Below are 23,805 nucleotides of genomic sequence, written 5' to 3'. Positions count from 1 at the left end.
AACCACCCCTCCAAAAACCAGAACAAAGCAGTCCTTCAGCGTCTCTGTAGGCAACGCATACTGTAAAGCTTCTCTTTGCTGTGTTTCATGTTTGACTGGATGGACATTCATAAACAATCACAGATGAGAACACAGTCTGAGAACCACTGGCACAGACATTGAGAACAAATACTGAAAATGAAGAATAATTAAAATTACTTGGGAAGAGGATACTGCTGCTCACCTGCAAGTTACCTTCTTCACTGAGTAGCAGGAGTTCTTCCTGTTATATTAACACTTCAACTAACTTGTTTCTTACAGCTATTATGTGGGCTTCAATAATATTTAAGTAATTCCCACTTTTAAACAGCTTTTCATTAGAGAAGTGGGGACAGAAGAGTGTTTTTTTTTTAAAAAAAAAAAAAAACAAAAAAAAAACCGTGTAATTTGCTTGTGGTCAATTCACATTAGATGGCAATTTAGACCTTGGCTTAAAGTTTTTGAAATAATGCCCTACTACAAATCTGTAGTTCTTATTCACTGTACTTACATTTCATTCGTCCAAATCTGCAAGTCCCATTTCTATCAGCTTCATATGAACCAGTTTTTGTTCTTCGCCATACAGGAAAATCGTGACCTCTGGTGAAAGTGACTGAAAATCAGAAGGTGACATTATTCAGTACTGTGATAATAAGCCCTTCACATCTCCAAGCTAATCAATGCTAACAATGACTTCACTGGCTCTATTCGCAGTTCCATGCACGCATGGAGTATTTCTGTTTTTAAAAAGCAGTTTCCTTTCCTTAAAGAAAAGGGATGCTCAGAAGCATCTTGATTCTAAGAAAAAGGAAAGAGCCACACGATTTTCTCTCCCCAACAGCAATTCCTTCATAGTAAATGGTTCACAATTTTAAACAATGAGGGTCCGCAGCAGAATGAACAGGAATTATACTGAGATTGCTAGAAAGAATTTCAGGCTCAACAAGTGTGCAAAGAAATAACAATGCTTCTCACAAGAATGGAAGCAGAGAGCTGTTTTCCTTCTGCAGAGTCCATCATAGTCCACAATGCTTTCACACTCCATTCTGGGCAGTAAGGAATTCTTTCTACACTTGTATCACATAATGAAGGCTTAAAGCCAGCCAACATGGCGTGTACTGCCTGAACAGGATACTTCAGCAAATGAAGAGGTATCTGACGCAACCTGCAACAAAGAAAAATGTTTTCCTGCAATAATCTACCTGTCAATCAAAACCATTATTAAGGACAGAAAGACAGCTCAGTAGTGCAAAAGATTAAAGGTGAGGAGGCTGGGATCAGGGTCACTGCTCTACAATAAACTGATGGTGTCACACCAAACTAATTCATCTGGAGGGCTAGGCTCTCAAAGGACTTCAGCATGGCTGAATCAAGAAGCAGGGCCAGTTCCACACAGAGCCCTCAACCTGCTGAGCACACTGGTTTCATTACTGCACCTGAGGGGAGGCTGAGGCACCCAGTGCAGATCTCCAAAGCTGGTGTATGTGGACTTCTGTGATGCTTCATTCTGAAGTACCCGAACCAGAATACCTGACAGAGCACTTCAGATTTATAGTATCTCTCCATTCATCACAGTCCTTTTATGTCAGAAAGAGTGGAAACTGATCAAGAAGTCTCTCCCCAAGATCTTAACTAGTTCAAGAAGCAGGGCAGCTGTTCAAATCCCCATTTTTCTTGTGTTATCTTAAGCGAGGAATTATAGTTACTGCATGAGCTCAAGAGCACGTCAGCATGACTGAGCAGTATTTATATGAAGAGAAAATACTTCAAGAGAGAAAATTCAAATAAGTTTAGGCAACCCTAAAAGTCTTGAGTGTTTGCAATATCCAGCTGACACCAGAGCATGGGCTGATGCTTGAAAGGCTCTTCCTGGACTGGCTCAGCACCAGTCAGAACAGGCATCTAGTGATAAGCTATCACTTACGTATCTGTATGTTAAGAGTACTGGTATAAATAAACGCTTATAGTAAGTACATACACATGTACACACACACACACACACACACACACCCATGTTATACATGCATTTGTTTTTTTCTTATATATTTACTTGCTTGTTGGGACAACTAAAAAATTGCCATAGTCAACAAACTGAACCAGGATCTTAACAGTGTCAGTTTCTTCAACAGACTGGAGCTTCGCTCTATACCATAAACTATCTTCATACTCTACGAGGCAAGGCATTTCTGTAAAAACAACACAAAAAGTTCAGGTTTTCTTCCATTTCTAACTCATGCTATTACTTTTTCTACATGTCTTCCAACTCCCTCTGAACTCGAATTCACTATCACTGGTATGCAATTATAGTCCAGTTTCTTTACCAGAAGAAAGACTAAAGAGTGCTCAGCACTGGAACTTTACAACTTCGATTCATGTTCTTTAACACAGAAGACAGAGCCTAAAACGTACAAGGCAGATACTGCATCAAGCCCCAAGCAGAATTTTACTACTTGCAGAAATCCAGTGCCAGCACTGACTGGTTTCTTCACAAAGTCTGTCTTTTGCCTACACTGAGAAATTCAGATGAAGTGAAGTGACACTCTCTATGGCCAACATCACTTCAACTCTTGGCTATGTAATCTTTAGATATCTTATTTCTTTCGAGTATTTGACAGAAAGACTCCCACGGTTACAGCTTCAGGGCAGAGCTTTATTACTGTCACATGCAATCTAAACTCTGTTCTTATCAGCTTCAGCAGAAATTTGAGTTCTTTCCATCATTTTCTAGTGGAGAAATATGACAAAGAAGTCTCCATTTAGTGTATCACATAATCATCATACAGTTAGGCACTCTGATAGACTTCTGTTTAAAGCTACACTGAAACAGAATTATTTCTATTACTGAAAAATAATTTCAGGTTTTTGAACATCCACATGGAACAAGAAGGGAAAAATGAACACACTGATGTACCTGTTCTGAAGTCTGTGAGAAGGGGAAGACTATCCACGTATTTATTGCACCATTTCAGGGCTTCATCAAGGGTCTTCAACTCTGAGAAACAGCTGACATCTCCCTCTGTGGCAGACTGCTTGGTAAGGTTCTCAGAAGGAGTAAGGCAGATATATACCTATTCAAGAAGAGGCCTTCTTATGAACTTTGCAGGCTTCTTTTAACCTTCAAATTTCAGTGATCGAGGATTACTGGAAGTGTATTTATTCCCATCTTGGAAAGGTTTCTGCACACAACTCTCTTCTCTTCTTTCAAATAATTTTGTATTCATGTAATTTTTTCCCCCAAATTCGAAGCAAGTAACCGTTGACCAAAACCACATTTCAATATGAAAAAGAGTGAAAGGAACACGTACTAGAAAACATATCTATGTAAGCTTTCCTAGCTGTACCTCATTAGGATTCCTCCCTCCCGCTAGTTGATAAACAATCTCACTTTGTAATGGCAAACCAAAGATTGATTTTAAAACTACTGAAAGAAGAACTTTTGAAACAGTGCTGTATTTGCTATCATCAGCATAATGCTGTGGGTCCAGAGAAGAAAAAACAACTGAAGAAATCCACCTGAGCTATCTCTGAACATCGTATTCTACAGATCGCCCTAATAATTAATGAGTAAGTTACTAGTATTTCTGAGCCAGGAAGAAAATCAATTTTCTAATTTGTACCAAACATACAGTCAAACCACAACCCCATCCTGTAATGGTGCTTAAATAAATGAGTCCAGAGCAGAGTGCAGTGCTTATGATTATATGCTGTGATCAGAAGCAAGAGTTCAAATAATGTGCACAAAATGAAAAAAAAAAAATACTCATTATAATGTTGTTCCCATAAGAGAGGAAGCAGACCAGACAACCAAAGAAAACTCCCAGATACTTCCATCCTGCATTTAGTCCTAACAATGGACTATGTAGAATACATATTTCTGGTGAAGATGCTTTATGTTTATGTAAATTGGATGTGATGAATTTACAACAAAACATAATGCTGAATTTAAAACAATCACTTTAAGAATGCCAAACTTGTTTTTTTGGTTTACCAAAATGATGCATACAAGTACTTGTACACAGATCAACACACTCAAAAAACATTAGATTTTGTAGAACAATCAATTTCTCACTGCTTCCCAGTTTTGTATTTCATCCAACATTTGAAGCCCACACAGGCATCTTTTATTTAATCAATCAATATTCAGCCTTCTGCCCTGGGAGACTAGAGAGGGCAGCTATGTATGGATCACATGAAAACCAATGACCAATCAGAAAACAAAGAAAAGGCTCACAGCGTACAAAATCCCAGCAATTTCATTTTTGGAGAATAAAGAGAAAAATCCTTTGTGTTCTGTAAAACTGAAACCCAATGACCTAGTTTCTTACTACTCAGGGCTAATACATACCACACTACAGTCTTCTATTTCCTAAAATTCCATTTTTTTTTTTCTCCCCCCCAGGTCAACAGGCAATATTTATTTCTCTGTCTGCCCCAGCCCCTAAGAGTATTCCTAGTAAGAGATCATTCAGATAGCTGAACTACTTGACCACCTGGATCAGTAAAATAAGTGGCATTCTGCAACACTGCTTTTGGTATTTTCTGAAATTCAAAGCTTTTGATATCTCCTTCACCAGCAGATGAGACAGCAGTGTTTCCTGTGTGCAATGTATGCGAGATGTTCACAAATCGTACCTCCTTAGGGGTCACAAAATGGGTTACCCTGACAGGAAAGATATCTCCTTGAACAGGTAGCGGCGGCAACTTGTATGAAGGCAAAACAGGAGTGTGTCCTTCCACCAGCACCTACACCAAGACAAACTTCAGTCAAGCATTGTATTTCGTAACAAAAATGCAAACTGGCATCTGTATGATTTCTCGTTCAAATCCTGTTGTAATAACATCATTATAACAATGTAAACAGTGTGCTGCTGATAAACATACACAAAGATCAAGAACACTGTGACAGGCAACCTGATTACACCTAGCTCTGAAGATTCAGCTTACATTTCAGCCTGTTCCCTGCTGGAGCAGAGGTTTGGCCAGATGGACCCAGAGGTCCCTGCCAACCTCAGCCATTCTGTGGTGTCACTTTTCTGTTTTTAAAGGTCTTTTCTTATTGTTAGTAGACTGAATTTAACTACCACATCAGCTGCAGTTTGGAGCTCATCTCCTGACCTAAAACGGACAGACTTTCCCCAGTTTTGCCTCCTAAACCAACAACAAAAGAACAAACCAACAACTAAAAACAACCTGTCAATCCCAGGAGCAGCTTAAGAAGGAACAGAATGAGCAAACCTTTGCTCAGATTAAGAGCTTAAATATGCAGATTTTAAGAGCCTCACAGCAAAGGGGCAATAGGACCTGAGGAATTGGCCACAAGTTGTACCAGAGGAGGTTTAGGTTAGACACAAGGAAGAACCTTTTCTCTCAGAGAGTGGTCAGGCACTGGAATGGCTGCCCAGGGAGGTGGTGGAGTCGCCGTCCCTGGCAGTGTTCAAGAGGCATCTGGATGAGGAGCTACAAGATATGGTTTAGTGCTTGTGGTAGCAGTGGTAGTGGGAGGACAGTTGGACTTGATGGTCTTGCAGGTCCTTTCCAACCTTGTGATTCTATGGTTCTAATATGTATTGGAACATACAAATACAAAAGAAATACATCAATAAATATAGAAATGGTCTGTTTAAGGAATTTTGAGCTGACTTTGTTTCAGAAGTGTTTATGTATAGTTAAATACTATTAAGGAAAAAGATAGCATTTCTAGAAGCCTGGTCTGAGCTCAGAACAAACACGTTAAAAACCTGTCTGTTGCATGAAGCAAGATCACCGCTCCCCATGTCTGAATACATGAGCACAAGGCAGCACCTAGCAGCATGGCTCCACAGTGACATCCAAACAAAACCTGCAGCCCCCCAATAGGATATACAAACATATACATGTAGGTGTGTATATACATACACACATCACACACACATGCATGTAATCATATACACTCATGAACCACTTCTGTACGTAAGACCTACAGTAAGAATCACTGCTCTAAGCTTCCCCAGGACATTTGGGGTGCACTCCCTGCTCCTTACAAGGAAGGACAAGTCTGTAGTCTTAACAGCTCCTAAAACCAACTTCTGCAGCTCTAGAGAAAACTATCTTAAAGACAAGAACACACTGTACCAGGACAGGGGTGTAGTGGACTCTACTTAACCAGCTTATTACCATTACTAACAGAACTAGAACAAAGAAATACAGCACAGTGCCTGTCAGTATGCTTACAGATTAGAAGCAATGAAATGAGATTACAAAACCCTCTAGAACAGTAAAATCTATAATGGATATGCTTTATATACTAATGATATCCTTTAGTCAGTCTATCACCAGGCTTGTGATGATGGCTTTTCAGTCTCTACAGATAAACCCAGAGCTGCAAGTTTCATCTACCTGTTATTCCAAACAGCTTCTGGAAGCAGCCTGAGCTGCAGATGCCTTGCTCCTCTTGCTCAGGAGATGGTACATTTTCCTATAAATTGTTCAGAACAACTTATTCTGGAAAAGGATCTGCTTGAAGAAAGTACTCCAGGCTTTCTGAATTCTGCTCTTTGCTCACAGCTTCCTTCTGAAATTTTGTTTTTCACGTTTCATTTTCATGGTACAATCTCAAGACTCCTATTTAGTTCAATGACAGCTGTGTGTCATGTGCTGACATCATGAAAACACTGAGACTACTTTTCACTATGTTTTTCAGTCCTAATACACACAGACATTCTCTGAACTGCATCATACATTCCAAGACTTGCATTAGCAGAGACTGACAGCACTATACATCACATTGCAGAATTATTTTCTGAAGTAGAGACTCACTTTGGAAAGAAAAATAGTTATCCTTCAACTACTCTTTACATTCTACTTCCTCAAGCACTTCATAAAATTCATTGTAGATATTAATAAACTTCTTGGAAAATAAATACACGGACGTAGTTATCACTTGAATGAAGACCTTGAAGACTTGAAATGGACAATCTAATTAATTCTAAAGATTATTGGGTTTACGTGGAGAGCCCTCACTTGTCACTTGATTTACCTTGCTGGTGACATACTCAACTTTTGCTCCCAGAAAGAAATGAGAGCATTCAATTTCCTATCAGTTTTCCCCTCCTCCTCCAGAGCCAGTATGATTGTCTTGGGACACAGTGAGATGGAAGGAAGTGAATAGCAGGAATTATATGGAGTTAGGAGTGGGGGAAGAGAAAATACTTTCCACATCACTCACTAGACAGGGAGTCCCTGTCTAGATGAAGTCAGTTATACAGGTCGACTTTAAGACACGTATCTGACCTGGAGCAGCCAACTCAAATATGTTACATGAGACAACGAACAACCTTGCCATGAATTTGTGTTTAGATGCTTTTCTAGGATTAACTAATCCCTTCTAAGTGACAGGAGTTTCATACTATTCCCATCCTTTTAAAATTATGTTTTAGAGGAACATACAAATTGAACAGAAATGCAGACTAAAAATCCACTTTCAGCACCAGGTTCAAGAACAAACTTTTGGCCACTCACTGTTCCATGCAATTTTAGCAGTGTATCACACCTACATTTGTTATGCTCAGGAGCTGCTATAGTTGGTCTTGCTGCAAAACTATATGGAAGTGCAAGAAAATAAAAACATCAACATTCACAGTAAGTAACCAGGTATTCCTTCTAACAGTTGCAAGAGACAAAAAACCTCACCTGCTTTGCTATTTCCTGACAGTCATCAACAACACAGTACTTCTTGTCTGCCATGAAGGAAGAAACTGACATTCCACTGAAATACAGGCAGATGGACAGTTTTCCCCAGGGACTATCAGGGAGCTCCTAATTACAAGAGGCAGAGTAAGACTACAACAATAATAACAGCAGTCAGGTTTTAGAAATAGTGGCTAGGAAATTCTAATCTAACGACACCATGCACATACATTCAAAGGTACAAACACAGTGAGGATGGTTAACAGCAACTACAACAAACTGGAGCATGACAGTCTCCCTGTGGAATGGCAGCAGTGACTATTCAGTGTAACACCGAAACATTATCTCATGTTTCTCATTCAATAATAACTACCTTTCACAACTAAAAGTTATGTGAAATTTCAGGTTTTTTGGACAAAATAGCTATTTGTTTATTTGTAATGCTAATATACTAATTTAGACATGCCCATGCTTAGCTATGTCAAAATTTCATCACTTAAAAGCTGTATTTAGAAGAATTTACCACATCAGAATGACAATGGAAGACAAACATCAACAAAAAAATCATTTACATCACAGGGATATATTTTAAGGCCTGAAAACCATTAGAAAGCAATTTTAGTTTTGGATTCTCCTTCCTTCTCACACAAAGACTGAGGATGAAAAAAATGTTTGATTTAAGAAACACACTTCTTGCTACCTTCTTTCAGCTAGTGTTCATAATGCAAGTTTAGAAGTACAAATAAAGATAAGCCTCGTTCCACACCAATGATGAAATTATGCTACCTGAACATGTATTTCAACCTCCTCATTTCTAAGTAGCTTTTGAAGGAGATCCACTGCATCCTGCTGCCAAGAACTTCCAATCTATTTGGTAAGAAGGAAGAAACTTTTGAACTTTCACGTGCTGACAAACAGCATGCTTATATTATTCTTAAAATACTACCACAAAAAGACATGCCTATCATTGAGCAGCTTCTTTGAAAACACACTCTGTTAGCCTGGTTTGTCTAGAACAACGTAACATTTTCTGCTATTTGGTGCACTAAAGCTTACAGGGTAACAATGCTGTGCTGATGCAGCTATTTTCAAATCTTGAAGAGGCTCAGGAAGAGATGGTACCATGTGAGTTACATGTACATGTGTTAAGTTCTGTGAAACATAATCCAAAGACATAGGAGTACACTTGAATATAGCAGAGAGCAGAAGACAGAATACTTCAAATATTAAGCAGTATCTATTTGCTTCCTGACCCACACACCTATAAGCTTACCTTTACTAATCTATCAACTGAACTGCTGAAGTCTTGCAGCAATTTAAGTTTTCTCAGAAGTCAGTTACGTATTTCAGTAGTCTACACTTAAATGCACCTCTTAAAAAATGGGTAACATACGCAAACATCTTCACATGTTTATCATGTGAACTATTTCCTGACTCTAACAAAAAAAGCCTTAAAACTATTTCTATTAGCTTAGCAAAACAAATTGTTTCCCACGCAGCTATGCTCAAATTGACAGAATCACTTTCCCAAGAACTGGAAATCTACAAGTTTCTGATCTGCAGTATGAAAGCCAGGACTTGCTTCTTCTTGCTGCTACTGTAGAACAAACTGCCACTTTGGAGCAGCAAACCACCAGCCACTGCAGTGTCCTGTCTCACAATGACTTCGTTCCAATGATGGCTGTTTTTGAAGCATGGTCACTTCTGAAAGCCATCGAGCACTTTCTGATTGAGAACTGCCCCAATGAAATTATCTTTTCAGCTGCTTTGAATTCTCAGAGGCAAGCACAAATACAAGCAAACTACTAAACCTTTCTATGACAAAACAGTACTATCAGTTTGAATAACTGCCTACTAAGAAGCCTCAAAATTTAGCATTACTCACTGGGGTTGTCTTGTAGAGTTGACATGGTATGCAAAATGGAGGAATAGAAGTATACAATGTAGTTGGATGCAGGTGGCACTGAGGGACCCTCTCTATGCAACCACTGTCTACATACTGTACCTGTATGAAAAAGTTCTTCTAAAATCATTCCTGTTTTTAAGGACAAGTTTAATAGAAGAAAGAGCTCATTTACAGCATCCAGTCTTCTGCAAGAAAAACAACCATTTGCTGATTTGCATGTAATGTGATGAAGTAGAAAGGAGGGAAAAGATTAAAGAACCACCATGGTAGATCAGAATCTAGTCTTACACAAAATCTGCCTCTTGTGTGATAATCTGCAACAGTTTAACTAAAAATACATTATGAACTAGGGAAGTGTCGACTTGCTGTAATAAAAAAGCACATGCAGACTGAAGAGACTACTTAATAGTAGCATTTAAGTAGAAAAAGGAGCTCTATACCACAGCAATAGAAAGATTTCAAACAGACAACCACTACTGGCTGGTCAGATGGAAACTAAAGAAGCATTTTCAATGCATTCTGCTTATGTTCATAACAAAAATGTTAAGAACACAAACACAGGAAATCAAATGAGATTACTTGCAGCTAATCAACGGACTGAAGACAGCTTTTACTTAAGAGCATTTATCATTAATAGGAAAACTATGGGAAAAACTTGAAAACTGAAATAAGCAGACAGAATTCATCTTCAAGATCAAAACAAAATCAGAACACTGATCAGCTTTAAACAGAATGAGCATCTGGACAGTGAAGTCAGCTGAACAGAAAGAGTTAGAAATTTGAAGCACTGAAATATATTGAGAGCACATAAAATAAACACGTGTTTACACACACACGAGACATACAAACTTACCTGCAGAGTACCACCACCATGCTCTACAACTTTACCTCGATACCAAAGGCTATCTGACCCTCTTACAACACAAGCTTCTTCCTTTTTCCAAGAATAGGGTTCCAAAAGACCAAGGCACTTAAAGTTACTTTGTATTTCAACCATCAATTTCTTTAGTTCACTTTCTGGAAAATAAAAGAAAAAAGCAGCACAGTATGAAATTCAAAGTCTGTACGAATTATTCTGATCACTAAGACAGACCTAAAAGAGACAGCACGTTCAAAGACATGTATAAGCATTAAGTACACCTGCCATTCCAAAATGATGTTTTGCAAGATTGTTACAGTAGGTATGTTCAATTTGTATCATAAGCCAATCAGCTACCACTTCAACAAGAAGGAAATCACTGTTCTCATATTAAGCCCATTAGTAATTGAGGATTCTAATCCCTGAAAAGATGGGTCTATAAACTTTGCAGTTGACACCTTGACAAGAGGAATACGAGAATCTCTGCATGAAAACACCAGCAGATTCTCAGACACAAAAGGACAAAAGCCACCACAGAACAGCTGCCCAAAAAATCTTGTTCAGCACTGGACATGCTCTACAGGAACAAGTGTAAGAACACAGCGCTGGACCAGGGGGGTTATTGTATTTGCTTTTCATACAGTTAAATATATTTGTAGAGTGACAAAAGGAATTTTCCCTTGGCAAAATTCTTTCTCCTCAACACAGCAGATTATCATGGTACCAAAGACTAATGCTGCACCTGCCAGATTAAACTGCACCTTTCAATGAGTTCCAGCAGAAAATAAGATACAGAATCTAACGTACCAAAATTATTAAAAAAACCAAAACCCTGTGTACTGGGCTCAAATTGAAGAAAAAAAACTCCAGCAATATAAGAGCACCACACATTAAAAAAAAAAAAAATTAAAATAAAACCCGTGCTGCTTTAGCCAACACGGCGTAGAGAAGACAGGCAGCCTGCCTGTTCCCATGGCGGGGCTCCCGACCTACGGGGCGATGAAGGACAGGACAGCTGATCTGGGTCTGTTTAAGGGCGCCGCGCCACCTGGTGGGGATTTGGGCTTTTTCGTCTGAAAGCAGCAAAGCTGCCATGGTCGGCACAGCCCTCACTCTCAAGACTGAAATCTTAGCGTATCTAAAGCACAGCATTCCCTAAGAGGAAACTTTCTGAACTACGTTTCCATACAGAACACATACAATAGAACACATCTGGCATTTTCTGATACACAAACACGATCGGATTCATAGACATACATGGGTTTCCTTCCATGTAAACTTACCAGATGATTTTGGTATTATATAAAGAGTTCCATCATTTCCAACGCAACTTACTACAGCCTGAAAGTTTCTTTCTTCAGGTATAATGGGGGGTTTGTATGTTTTATTCATTTCCAAAGGCAGTCTGGACTTCTGTTCATTCTTTGAAACATTAATGTCTTCCTGTTCATCAGAGCTGCTTCTTGTACACGCAGGTTCTGAGTTACAAGTGCTCGGCTGTGAGTTCACTTGCTCTAAATGTACTTTAGGATGTTTCACAGGGACTGTATAAGCCACAGCAGCTTTATCAGTTCTAGCACAAGCAAATCATATCAATATATTAACTGATGAACAATGGAAAGCAAAAAAGAAAAACACACCCACAAACTCAGCAAATCCTTGTTCACATACCACCAAATCTCCCATCTACTAACTTAAACAGAAATGTGGAACATATAAAATTCTTAAGTTATGTAAGTTACTTAAGATGGTGTTTCATTGCTACATACAGTGCAGAAGATAATAAGTAAAAAAAGTTTAACTATTTCACCGCAACGTAGATTTATGAGTCTAAAAGGATACAGAAAAGAAAGTATCCAAACCTTGTGTTTCTAAAAGCCAAACCCTTTTCAATAAGGTGTTCTGAAAAATCAATCAGTTGTCCTGCCTCATCCTTCCAAAGGATTTTCACAGGCAATGTGCTCCCCTCAATGGTTTCCTGCAAGAAGTTATGAGAGCTGTAAAACATGACTACATGCATTTTTGCTCAACTTCTGGCACTTCTTGCACTTCATCAGGGCACACTGCCAATGAGACTCTCAACGTCTGTGCCCCAGTCAGAACATGCAAAGTTTACTTAACCCATATCACTGTCCTCATCATTTTACACACTGTTCCAAACATGGCATTGAAGGAAGTAAAAAAAGCTTTAAAGCTCAGCTCTGGATTTGCTGGAGCCCAGAGATGATGAAGATGTAAATACTATTCTTTAGTAACTAAGTATACCTAAAATGTTTTTTTTTCCCTTTATTCTGGGTACATGAATGCTCCAGTGAAAAACAAACGTAAAACAAACGGACAATAAAAAGCCTTAGAGCAAGCAACAACCTAAGCATGTTCCTCTCACGACTCCTAGACGAGTGAAAATACTCAAAAAAGAAGTGAGAAGCTAAATGAACTACTTGCAGTGCAGATCTGGATTACAAACCTGTATCACTACTTTTGCTTCTGCCCCAGTTAGGCAGTAGGAGATACATTCACACACTGTTGCTGTCCACTGCATGCTTCCACCTGTTGGTCTAAGGAAACAGTAATCTCCTTTACTGAAAGAGAAGGCAGTGCACCCAAACTTTATCCACAAAATCCACCCTCTGCTGGCGTTTTGATGCTCTTTTTAGACTGCTTGTACTGCCAGGGGAAAAACAAACCAACAAATCTCAAACTCTATTACAGTCAACCTTTAAAAAAAAAAAAAAAAAAAATTTACTTCGCCTCTCAATCCATAAGACAGAAAGGATTCAAATCTAGACATCCCATACGTTAAACTGAGAACCGTGCACTCTGAAAGTGGGACACCTGTCTTAAAGAATCAAGGAAAATGCATACTTCACCTGCAAACAGCCTTTTATACCCATTCATGGAGTAAGTATTGCAAATACTTCTTTACAGTGTATTACAAAAAAAAATGGAGGGGGAAATACATCGCAGTCCTCTTCCTTGACTGTAGTCTATAGAAGAAAGACCTCCTATATACTTTCAATGAGATCTAATTCATCTCAAATTCCATGTCAAGAAAAACAAGTCTTCAGAGAAAGAAGGAAACCTGTAGCATCTCCCCAGCATTTTATAATTCACCCTATAAAACATTCTTTCTTTGCATATCATATTTTGTGTCACTGTTATCTACCATAACCCTTAAAAAAACCCAACAAAACAACAAACCCTTTACAACAAAAAAAATGACAGGAGGCTCCCATCTTGTCTCTTCTTTATCCAACCCCTCTCTTCTCTCTCTCCCCAACCAAAACCATCATATTCAAATCACAGATCATCAGTACTAATACAGGAAAAAATTAAGTTATATCATTATCAGGTTTCTGATGTTGTTACTTCAGCATAAGGGTAAGGAAGGCTACCTTATATCTGCTAAGGCACACTCTATTGCTAATGTTTCAGTTCTCTTCATGTCTTCCTGAAGTTCTCTCAGACAACTGATATCCACTGTTTTTTCTGCTCCAGAATCATAGAGTAGTACCTGTTACAAACAAGAAATACAATGAAACAAACACACACACACACACACACACACACTCTCCTGGTGTTACCAGTAACACATGGTAAGCTAAAGCATTCCTGAACAGGTAAGCAAGACTGAGACAAATATTACCAAGATTCGTAACAGACGACACAAGAAGAACAGTGCTGGCATTTGTGCAGATGTCTGTCACAGTGCTGAGATGACAAATCACACTGATGTCCTCATAAAGGGTTAAACAACTTCACAAAGATTGTCACCTGCTTCATTTCTTTTCTGCTGTCTCAGTCATGCTGGTAAATGTAAGTGTGTAAATCCAGAAATGCTGAAATAACCCTGCTAAAGTCAAAACAACATCCCTGCTCTCCTCACTTCTGCAAGGCCACGCTGATGAACCTGTCTTGAGCTTGGAGTTATCTTTGAAAATAAACAGCTCTTGGACCCCCGTTCACTGCAGCCGTTCCCTACTGGTACCATTCAAGCAGATTCCCAAAGGAAGCCAAAACTGACTCTCCTGAAGTCCTGGGCTGTGATTCTGCTCTTTGCATTGCTTCTTCCTCTCAGGATCCCAAATTCCATTGCCTTCTGATCGCTGCAGCCAAGGCTGCCTGCCACCCGCTTGTCCCAGACCAGCTCTCACATCAAAAGCATCAATTTCAAAAGAACCTTCCCATGTCAGCTCCTTGATCAGTCATCTATGTCATAAAATTAACAACACACTGCAGAATAAATTCCTCGATTGCTTGTGCTTTGCTGTGTTCCCTTCTAACATATAAAAGCCCCTAAGGATCACAGCCTTAGAGCATGTGGCTTTTCCCAGTTGCATGCTGGTCTCTTCTGCTTCCTCCTAGTTGATCGGTAGCAGACAAGCACCAAATTGTCCATACTGGTTTGCCACTAATCTCAAGCTATAAACTCTAAGCCACATCATTCCTCATCCCTAGGTAAAGCTCTGCATGCTCTAGCAGCGAACTCACATAAAGTATGACTGCCCCTTTGTCATTTCATATAACAACAAGAATTGTTAGCCACCGAATCTGTGCTATAAAAGTGACAGAATAGTGCATTTCCAGCATTTCCAACTGGTATTTTAAAATTGTTTTTTGAGAGTTCTTAGCCTCAGAAAGCAGATTAGCTACTGCGAAACAAGCAGATGAAGTCATGCTTTTGTTCCTTCTAGCAAGTCCCGTGTACATAACGTGGTGAAGCTTGAAAGAACCAGCTGTAAACTAGACCTGGATACTCTGCACAACTGTAAGGCTACTCTTACTTTTGATGCAAGTTGTTACCTATTAATGACCAGCCTCCTCCAGCACTCCTTGTTCTTGACAAAGAAATGCAACCAAATATGTTTGAAACAGAATTATGTGAGAAGGCAGATGTTAGACTCACATGGAACAGGACATCACCACCAGCTTAAGAGTTCAAGGAACACGATTACGTTTCTTCCTGTGGTGCAGCACTCAGTCCAGTTGGCCCCCATTTTTTTAAGCAAGGATCATTAAGTTTGACTTACAAAGACCAGGTTCACATTCCCATTGGAATCTAAGGTAATCTGCTAGGCTATAGCTTGAGAATCTATGCCGTGTTGCAAAGCAAAGTGTAAACACACACAAAGTCAATCTCAATCTGTTTCATTTATCACGTTGCCTGCAAAGAGCATTTGAGCTCTGATGGAGCAGTAATTTTATTTGCAGCTTGACAAAAATCAGAAGGCTGCATGACAAAGTATTAATGCAGAGGATGCAGACTTTAATCGATGAATGCTTACAGATTTTAGGAAAGTAAGAATGAGAGATTACCTCAGCAGTTGTTTCAGAGACAATTCTGCTTATCTGTCCTCTACACCACTGCTTCAAATCACGCACATAAACAGCACAGTGCATATTATTTTCCCATTTCACAGACTGCGGCTGGGATTCTGTGTAGAAGGCATCCATCTTCTCCTGTAAACTAATATTCAAAAATACATTTTTCTAGTGGTAGCATTTTCTCAAATGAGCGATAGGTGTTATTTAGCCAATGACTGGTTAACTAGCATACTGTAAAATTTTATTAGCTGTTTAACAGAAGCTAAGGTTGTAGCTTTTCTTTATGGCACGTTAGAAATAAATGAAACGAAGCTGTGAAACAGACAATGTCCAAATAAATCCCTTCAACATCTGAACTATTCAGAGAGATCACGGACATTCTTATCCCATTATTTGAAAAAACAGACTCCTTTCTTTTGACAACATTAAAAGATGTGGCATTCATTTAATGCCATGACTAATTCAATGGCAGAGTTTATTCTAATTACACTTCAAAAGTAAGTAACATTAATGCTTTAACTCTAGAAAATTTATTTGAATTTTAGTACCTTTTCAGTTTGCTTTCTGATGACAGCCACTGGATAAAAATTTTACTAGGAGACACAACGTGACTAATTATCACCTGTAACTCTTTCTTAGAATATGATCTGAAATCCTGACTCTCCAGGGCTTTCATGTTTACGGGATTTAAAGCTCTCAGTTTTTCAGGAATTTCTTCCAGAGAATTGTCCCACGTTTCCTTGGAACTTGCAGGAGTACCTTTAATGTACCTAAATGGAGTGTAAATTAATCAGGATCCACATATCAAACATTTTTCAGTCAAATATTGCTCAACAGTCAACAGCACAGATATCTATCTATATTCTATCAAAAATACCTCGATAGAAACTTGCTGTAATGGTGTGAACAGAATAAAGCCATCAGAAGTTGGTCAGTATTTGCCCATTTACGTGAGCAACAGCCTGGCCTAGTAAATGACTGGAATAGCATCAACGAAAGACATGTAAAGAGTTGGAAAATCATCTCTAAATGCAGAACTGACTTCTTCCAAGTAACAAAGTCCCAAGGAAACAGCAAGCATAAGCTTCAACTGCATTTCTGGGCTTCCAAGAAGAAACTTTTTCAGAGATCCAGCACCTATCCTGTCCTTCCCGGGTAGCAAACTGCTTTATCAGAGAGCATTCCTTACTGTTCCAGTACTTAAAGACTGGGGGCAGGTGTTTGAAATGAAGTGACACTGGGAGTGAGGCTGAACAGGGGAGGACAGGCATAACATCTGCCAACACCTAAATCTGTAACAAGATATTTATTCTAATCAGCAAGAATCAAGTCAAATTCCCCAAGCTGAGTCTGTTTGCTAGCAACAGTACAAATACAAACACTTTTCCTGTCTTTCATTCTGACTCCATGAGGTCTCTTATTCCTGCTTCTATTTTACCCACAGTACAAATATGGAGAAGAGAGTGAAAACATAAACAAAATTAGTGAAGTTACACAGAAACTTGTATTTAATTAAGGCTAGTAAGGCTTTTAATTATAGCTGAACAGCAATACAAGAAAATACAGTGGTGACAACAATCCTGCTGTTAAGGTTCCAATAAAACCACCTAACTTTACCAAGACTTCTTATTAAAAATTGTCACCAACTCAAAACAAGGATTCCTAGCATTTAATTCATTTCTGAACTAAGGTGAAAATCCACTTACTTGCCATCTCCTGAAACAACAAAAGAAAACAAAAACAACAAAATTCAGGAATTTTCATTTTTGAAATTAAACTCCACATTTAAGAATCTTTTAATTCTCATCAGGTCAATAAAATAAAAAAATAAAAAAATTAACTAAAGAGTAATTGATTTTCATAGTTATAACTCATGGATTGTCTTTTCCAAACACAAACTGTATGTGGCAGTGTAATCTCTGTATCAGCCTCATCCCTCCCATGAGACTTCCCAATTCTTCTCTGTCCATAGCTGGCATATTAGAGTTTCTTGTCTAATAACAGAGATTCCAAAGAGATGAGGTACTTGAGGTGCAGCTCTAGCAAAGGTGGTATTTCTTTCCTTAGTGTAAGGGAAAGTGAACCATAGTAACCAGTCAGGAAAGATTTGGCACATCACAAGCACATCAGAAGCACAATGCAAACACTTTATATCTGCTACTTCTGATTCCATCACACTTTAGCAAAGTATCTATTAAGCAGATTTGGTTTGAGAATTCAGTTATACAGCAGCAGAACCACAACTTATTCCAGTTGATGACTGCGATGAATGTTTCATAAATGTGGTAAATTCCAATCACTGAAGATGATACACTGAAGCCAAACATGATAGAAATCCAGTATTTCCAAAAACTTTTAAACTATGCAGTGTATTTACCCCGGTATGTAGGATGCAAGGTCTTCTCTGACTAGCTGGCAGTTAATACTTGAGCCTCTTCCACAAGCAGCACGGGAGTCAAAAAGTTCAACAGACAAAATATTATCTAACATCTCTGTGAATTAATAACATAATTAACAAATAACAATATTAGCACCAAAGATCCATTAAAGACTATTGGTTCAGAGACATGCCAGATAATATGAAGAAAGGTAATTTTCTGGAATTAACCTGACTGATGACTGCGAAAATCAACAACATAAAGAGCCATAGCTCTGCACATAACTATAAGATCAACTTAAAAAGACAACAATTACTGGAAACCACCTGCTGCATGTAAATTTCATTTACTATATGGACTCCAAACCACTTTGTATGGATGTTGAAAAATAATTACCTATTAACAATAAATAGCATACAGGAAAAAAATATATTATGGCATATCCATAAATTATATAGCACTATATACATACACATACACACACACACAGCAATCCATTCCTGAGGCATACAGGGAGGATGTTTTAGAGCAGCAGTGATCAGACCCACAGAAGCCAATAAAGTCAGAAACTGCCAAGAACAGCTAGGAGGTTTGGAAACAAGCTGATCTTAATAAACCAGATTACTGAAATCCCCTAATACTGGTGTGGCCCTAAATAAACACAAAGAGAACTTTCATCACAGGTACGTCTGTTAGCTCTGCTTCAATTAGTTCCTGCCTGAAATCTCTCACACTCTGCTACCTGTCCCACTTCTGAGTGTAAGCATTTCAAACAAATGCTGTTTTTTAGCTACGAAAACCATATTTCTATAGGTGAGAAAATTTAACAATATGGGAGCAGAAATTGATACACTCTTGGTAACTTACCAACAACTGAGCACAAAACAGATTTATCTTCAGTCATTTCTTTGAACCTTCCTGTTGTTGCTTTGCTCCATTCACCTGCTGCTTCACAAGGTTCAATGTAAGCCAGCCTGCACTTGATCATCTGAAGAATAACTTTCATTAATTCTCTGCGAGCACATAAATCAATTTCATCCTATTGCAGTAAAATCACAGCCATCTAAGACAGCAAAGACAACACGACCCAGGCTTCTGGCTCCACACTATTTGTATCTAAGACCCATGTGATCCTACACCCCTACAGCTGGATGTGAATCTTGCTTGAAACGAGATTAACCCTCCTTGCCCCCTATTTATGATCTTTACAGTCAGACCTAAAATGGACTGCAGACAATGAAAAAGACTAACACAGCAAATGCAGTGACACGCACTTAATGCATTTAAGCTTAATGGCTGTACCACTGTGGAAGTCTGAAGGACTGTATACATAGACATCACAGTACCACAGGAACTGTTAGAACTGCCAGATTTTGGAAAGCTGTTAGGAAGACAAAAACAAAATACAAAACCAAACCAACAAACAAAACAACACACAAACAGGGAAACTGACAAAGTACTTGGATCAAAATAATTATTCCTTAGCATCCTTATTTCAAACATCAGTGGCCACACTAAGGTTCAATTTTAAGTTAACTGTGGATGGCATTGTTCCTTCCTTCTTGTTTATCACACTAAAAGAAAGAACAGTAATGCAGGCAGAGGAAAGAAGGAAAAAAAAAATATAATGGAAATAAGAATATCATGTGAAGGTATACTTAGGATACAGGCAGTCAGGAGTAAAACTGGAGATTTTAAATAACATTAAAAGAAAAGGGCTGTGCATGCCAAACTCAACACTACATTAAGCACTGCTGATTTCAGGGTCAGCAACATTTCTGCAGCAGAAAAGTTCATTGAAATGCCTGCAAACTGTATTAAAGGGTTGAAAGAAGTCCAACTTTTCCTGTAACAGCACAATTCAAATCTCTCCTGTAACAACCAACACCAGACCTACACAAGCAGCCTCGCTGCTGGCACTCCTGCCTTCTGAACGTCTGATTTTGCGATGTTGCGTTCATTCATGTTCAAAGAATTTCAAATCCTTTCTTTTAAATTGGAAAGATTTGAAATCATAGCAACACATAAGCAGGCCTGCAGATCTTTTTACTATCTGTGCTGGAAGTAACAGTGGGAACAAGTTATTACTTCTTATGCAAACTTCTGACTTATGGATCTTGCCAGACTGTAACCTATGGATGGTATGAAGAATGCTGAGAATAATTACTTTCCTTAGTGCTCATGTTCCATTCTGTATCAGTATCTTCATGGCCCACTCTCCCTCATGATCAAAGTGACATGACCCAGTAGTAGGTATTCAATAGTTGAAAAACACCTCACAGATTTTTCTAAAGATTTGTATTTCTTACCTTACAGATATTATTAACCTTAGAATAAGAAACTAACTGGGATGATGAGATAAAGCCTATCAAAATCCCAGCACCTTTATTCATTAATCACTCAGACCTGCAGTATTAAGACATTGCAACAAAGAACATTTGGCAGTTTTCACCATTTCCCTTTCCTTGCTGTCGTAAGAGCTGGATTATTTTTGCTGAAACTTTTCCCAGAAACATTCTGTTCCGCATGTGAACAACCAAACCTATTTTCACTAATAGAAGCTGGCCAACCATCATAGCAGCAATCACTAGTTCTGCTGCCTATGACAGGTAATGAAAGACTACCAACATGCAAAGTTCAGCATCAGAAGTATGAGCAACCAGAGCAGTGGAAGAAAAATAACTATTCTCTGCTTATGTGCATTTTTTAATGAACACTTTCTCGTTTCTTTTTCCACTATGATTTTCTCTTGATAAAGAAGGAGAAACTCCTACAAGATGCAGAAGTTAGGAAGGAGTCAAATGCCTTGAAGCAAACGAAAATGCAATTAGATTAGCTTATTATTTGGAAATGGGAGAATGTAAAAGTTATCCTTTTTATGGTGTAAGAAAAGTTATTTGAATAAATACATACATACGCCACCTACCCCAAGGTAATACTAGATTTCAGTTGAAACCCCAATCATCTTATTTTTTTAATTACCAAAATAAAGTTATAAATCTACGCCCAAAAAACATTTAAAATGTTGTATCACAAACCCATCCGTCAAGGAACTTGCTTCACATTTTATTTACTGCATGACTGTAACAGTTCTGTAATTCCCTTTCTATCCCTTGGGATTCTATTTATTTTCAGTATTTAATTTGGGCAATCACTTGCTTACCTTTCCTGGAAAGCTCAGAAACTCATCTGCTGTGTCACGTATGTCTTTAAGAGGTACGTTAGCAATGCTGCCAAAGTCAATGTACTTTACCACAACTGCTTCAGGATGTGGCAACCCTTCAAGAAAAAAAAAAAACCCACAGACAAAATCAAATTATTAACACCAAGGACTATGAAGTCTTAGCTTAAGCACTAGAATCCTAAAGTAATTTCCACCCCAATGAAAACACAGTATTTTCAAGTACTCCAAAAGCTAATGTAACAACTGTATTATTTTTAATAGCTAGCTCTTTCCAATTTCTGAAACAATAAGATTTAGCATTCTGAACCCAACACATCATTTCCAAAGATGCTGCCACATTAACTACAAGTAGATACATATGCAAGTTTGCATACAGGCAAGTTAAATTTGAGATCACCACAACTAAATGCACTATTCTCCTCTCGCCTCTCATGTCTTGGAGACTAACTGTGGGAAATTATCAACCCACACCAACTGCAATTCCAGATTGGATATAACAGACAAACCTGAAGATGAAACTGTAATGCTCAGTGAAACAGTATTTAATTATATGACAGAATTTCAGCCAGATTCTGACAATGAAAAGTATTTTAATTATTTAAATTAGACTATATAAAACATTTCATTAAGTGAAAAAAAACCAAACAAACACACATCAGTGCTCCTGAACTGACAGACACAGCTATAAGCACAAGACTATCCAGTGGAAAACAGTATCTGTTCCTTCTCATATCTAGAGGGCAATTCTGCTCTAGTATCACATCTGATTCTGAAACTCAGCATTACAGGGAAAGAATCAGTACTTCACCTATGATCTGTGCTCTGTACCAGTTGCCACTTTTGTGTCTTGCAATGCAAGTTTGGCCTTCAACTGGGCAAGCAATTGTCTTGTCTTTGCTATTCCAATGTTCTTGTATTTCTTCAGTTTTCACTGGAAATGCTAAACCCACCTGACTACCTGCCTAAAATAAGAACAATTAAACATTCTGTGATATGTCAAACATTTCTTGATTCTTATAATTCTATTTTTGCTCTTTTAAGGGATACTTTTTTTTCTGGTAATGCACTCAGTCACATCATCTGGGAAGGTAGTTATGGACGTGAAAAATGAACTAAAGAGCCTAAGAATTATTCACTACTGCCCTGTTCAACCACCACTCCAAGGAAAGAAACACTACGTACCCACGCACAAATTAATACAAGAGAAAGAGAGAGAGAAAGAGAGAGAGAAAGAGAGAGAGAAAGAGAGAGAGAAAGAGAGAGAGAGAAAGACGATCTTTGTGGAATTCTAGAAATTGCTGGTTCTAATCTAGGATTCTAGGAATTCATCTGTTAATGCCAGGAATTCTAAACTGATAACAGAAATTAACTAGATATCATATCTCATTTGAAGCTCATAATTAACTCAATATAAAAATATCTGTACAGACCCCATTTCTAAGCTTACCAATTGCAGATAAAAATCACTTGGACTATTAATACGACAAACTGTAACAGAGAACACGTCTCTTTCTTGTGGCATCTTAGGTGCACTACACTGCAACACCGTATTATTCTCTAAGTGGTTGGGAAGATGTGATTTAAACCTAAGGTGAAGAAGATGATTTTAAATAAGTTATGCGAAAACTGAGAAGGAAGACTTTTAGACTCGTGTTGATTTCACTGCAAAGAAACAAATATGATCTCAAAAAAAAAAAAACAAAAAAACTTGTTCCACAGTCACATGAATAGCTTGAACTCTCTTCAGTCTGTGCCACCAAGCCTAATGCTTTTCCTGCCACAGCAATAGTGATGTATGGCAGCTGATTCCTAAGAATATTGTTATTTGGGAAGCAGCACTGTACATTTAAACCGTACTAAAAAACACCACCATCCACTGAATTCCACACTGCCAAAACCATTTAAAAAATCTTCTTTCCCACACTTAGTGCAGAAGCCCTAAAAATCATCCCCCACTACTATCACCACAGCTAGTTACATTCAAATATACACACTTCTCTGTCTGCAGTGGAATTTCCTGAAGATTTGCAGACTACTGTACCCAAACACCAAAGCAACTCCTGCTCTCTTAACCCTCCAAAACAACTTTCTTTGTAAACTTTGCAAGTATGCCATTTTCATCTATGACAGAAGAGCAAAGACCCGAAGAGACCATATACCTTGCCACATCTAAAAAAACCAACGTATCCTTGAGAGACGTGGGCATGTCACTGCATATTTTATTACATGGAGGTTTTCTTAAGTCCACAAAGAGAATGCCATCCTCTTCTCTAAATACCGTCATTAAAACAGCTTTATTATTTACCATTCCTAGAAATATTTTCTTTGCTTCTTCTCCCCAGCCTTCACTCTATGTTAAAAAGAACAAAGAGTTACTGAAGAGGTCTAAGACTGTCAAACAAAGCATAAAAAAAATAAGTAAGCACAGAAGCACACGAACAGAAGAGTGTTCAGTATTTCATGTCAGCAC

At 38.3% G+C, this 23,805-nt stretch overlaps 1 protein-coding gene across 1 annotated transcript in view; it reads right to left on the bottom strand.

The window, feature by feature from the left end:
- Positions 1 to 23,805, bottom strand: part of RNF17 (ring finger protein 17) — a 45,042-nt gene continuing 21,237 nt past the window's right edge. The window contains exons 17-38 of the mRNA XM_052671289.1: positions 23,495 to 23,685; positions 22,783 to 22,921; positions 22,144 to 22,297; positions 21,315 to 21,430; positions 19,019 to 19,139; positions 18,151 to 18,265; positions 16,322 to 16,543; positions 15,765 to 15,915; positions 13,844 to 13,962; positions 12,916 to 13,006; positions 12,311 to 12,426; positions 11,732 to 12,021; positions 10,443 to 10,606; positions 9,569 to 9,688; positions 8,470 to 8,550; positions 7,687 to 7,812; positions 4,651 to 4,761; positions 2,930 to 3,086; positions 2,069 to 2,204; positions 994 to 1,183; positions 530 to 631; positions 1 to 171 (exon numbers count right to left, since the gene is read on the bottom strand). Of these exons, the coding sequence (XP_052527249.1) occupies positions 533 to 631; positions 994 to 1,183; positions 2,069 to 2,204; positions 2,930 to 3,086; positions 4,651 to 4,761; positions 7,687 to 7,812; positions 8,470 to 8,550; positions 9,569 to 9,688; positions 10,443 to 10,606; positions 11,732 to 12,021; positions 12,311 to 12,426; positions 12,916 to 13,006; positions 13,844 to 13,962; positions 15,765 to 15,915; positions 16,322 to 16,543; positions 18,151 to 18,265; positions 19,019 to 19,139; positions 21,315 to 21,430; positions 22,144 to 22,297; positions 22,783 to 22,921; positions 23,495 to 23,685 (3,009 nt within the window). The 3' untranslated portion in view covers positions 1 to 171; positions 530 to 532. The remainder of the gene's footprint in view (positions 172 to 529; positions 632 to 993; positions 1,184 to 2,068; positions 2,205 to 2,929; positions 3,087 to 4,650; positions 4,762 to 7,686; positions 7,813 to 8,469; positions 8,551 to 9,568; positions 9,689 to 10,442; positions 10,607 to 11,731; positions 12,022 to 12,310; positions 12,427 to 12,915; positions 13,007 to 13,843; positions 13,963 to 15,764; positions 15,916 to 16,321; positions 16,544 to 18,150; positions 18,266 to 19,018; positions 19,140 to 21,314; positions 21,431 to 22,143; positions 22,298 to 22,782; positions 22,922 to 23,494; positions 23,686 to 23,805) is intronic.

This window comes from Tympanuchus pallidicinctus, unplaced genomic scaffold, assembly GCF_026119805.1.
Source record: "Tympanuchus pallidicinctus isolate F22 unplaced genomic scaffold, pur_lepc_1.0 scaffold11, whole genome shotgun sequence".
NCBI classification, from domain to species: Eukaryota; Metazoa; Chordata; class Aves; order Galliformes; family Phasianidae; genus Tympanuchus; species Tympanuchus pallidicinctus.
Note: the sequence above shows the minus strand (reverse complement) of the source record. Positions and strands in the feature narration are given on the sequence as shown.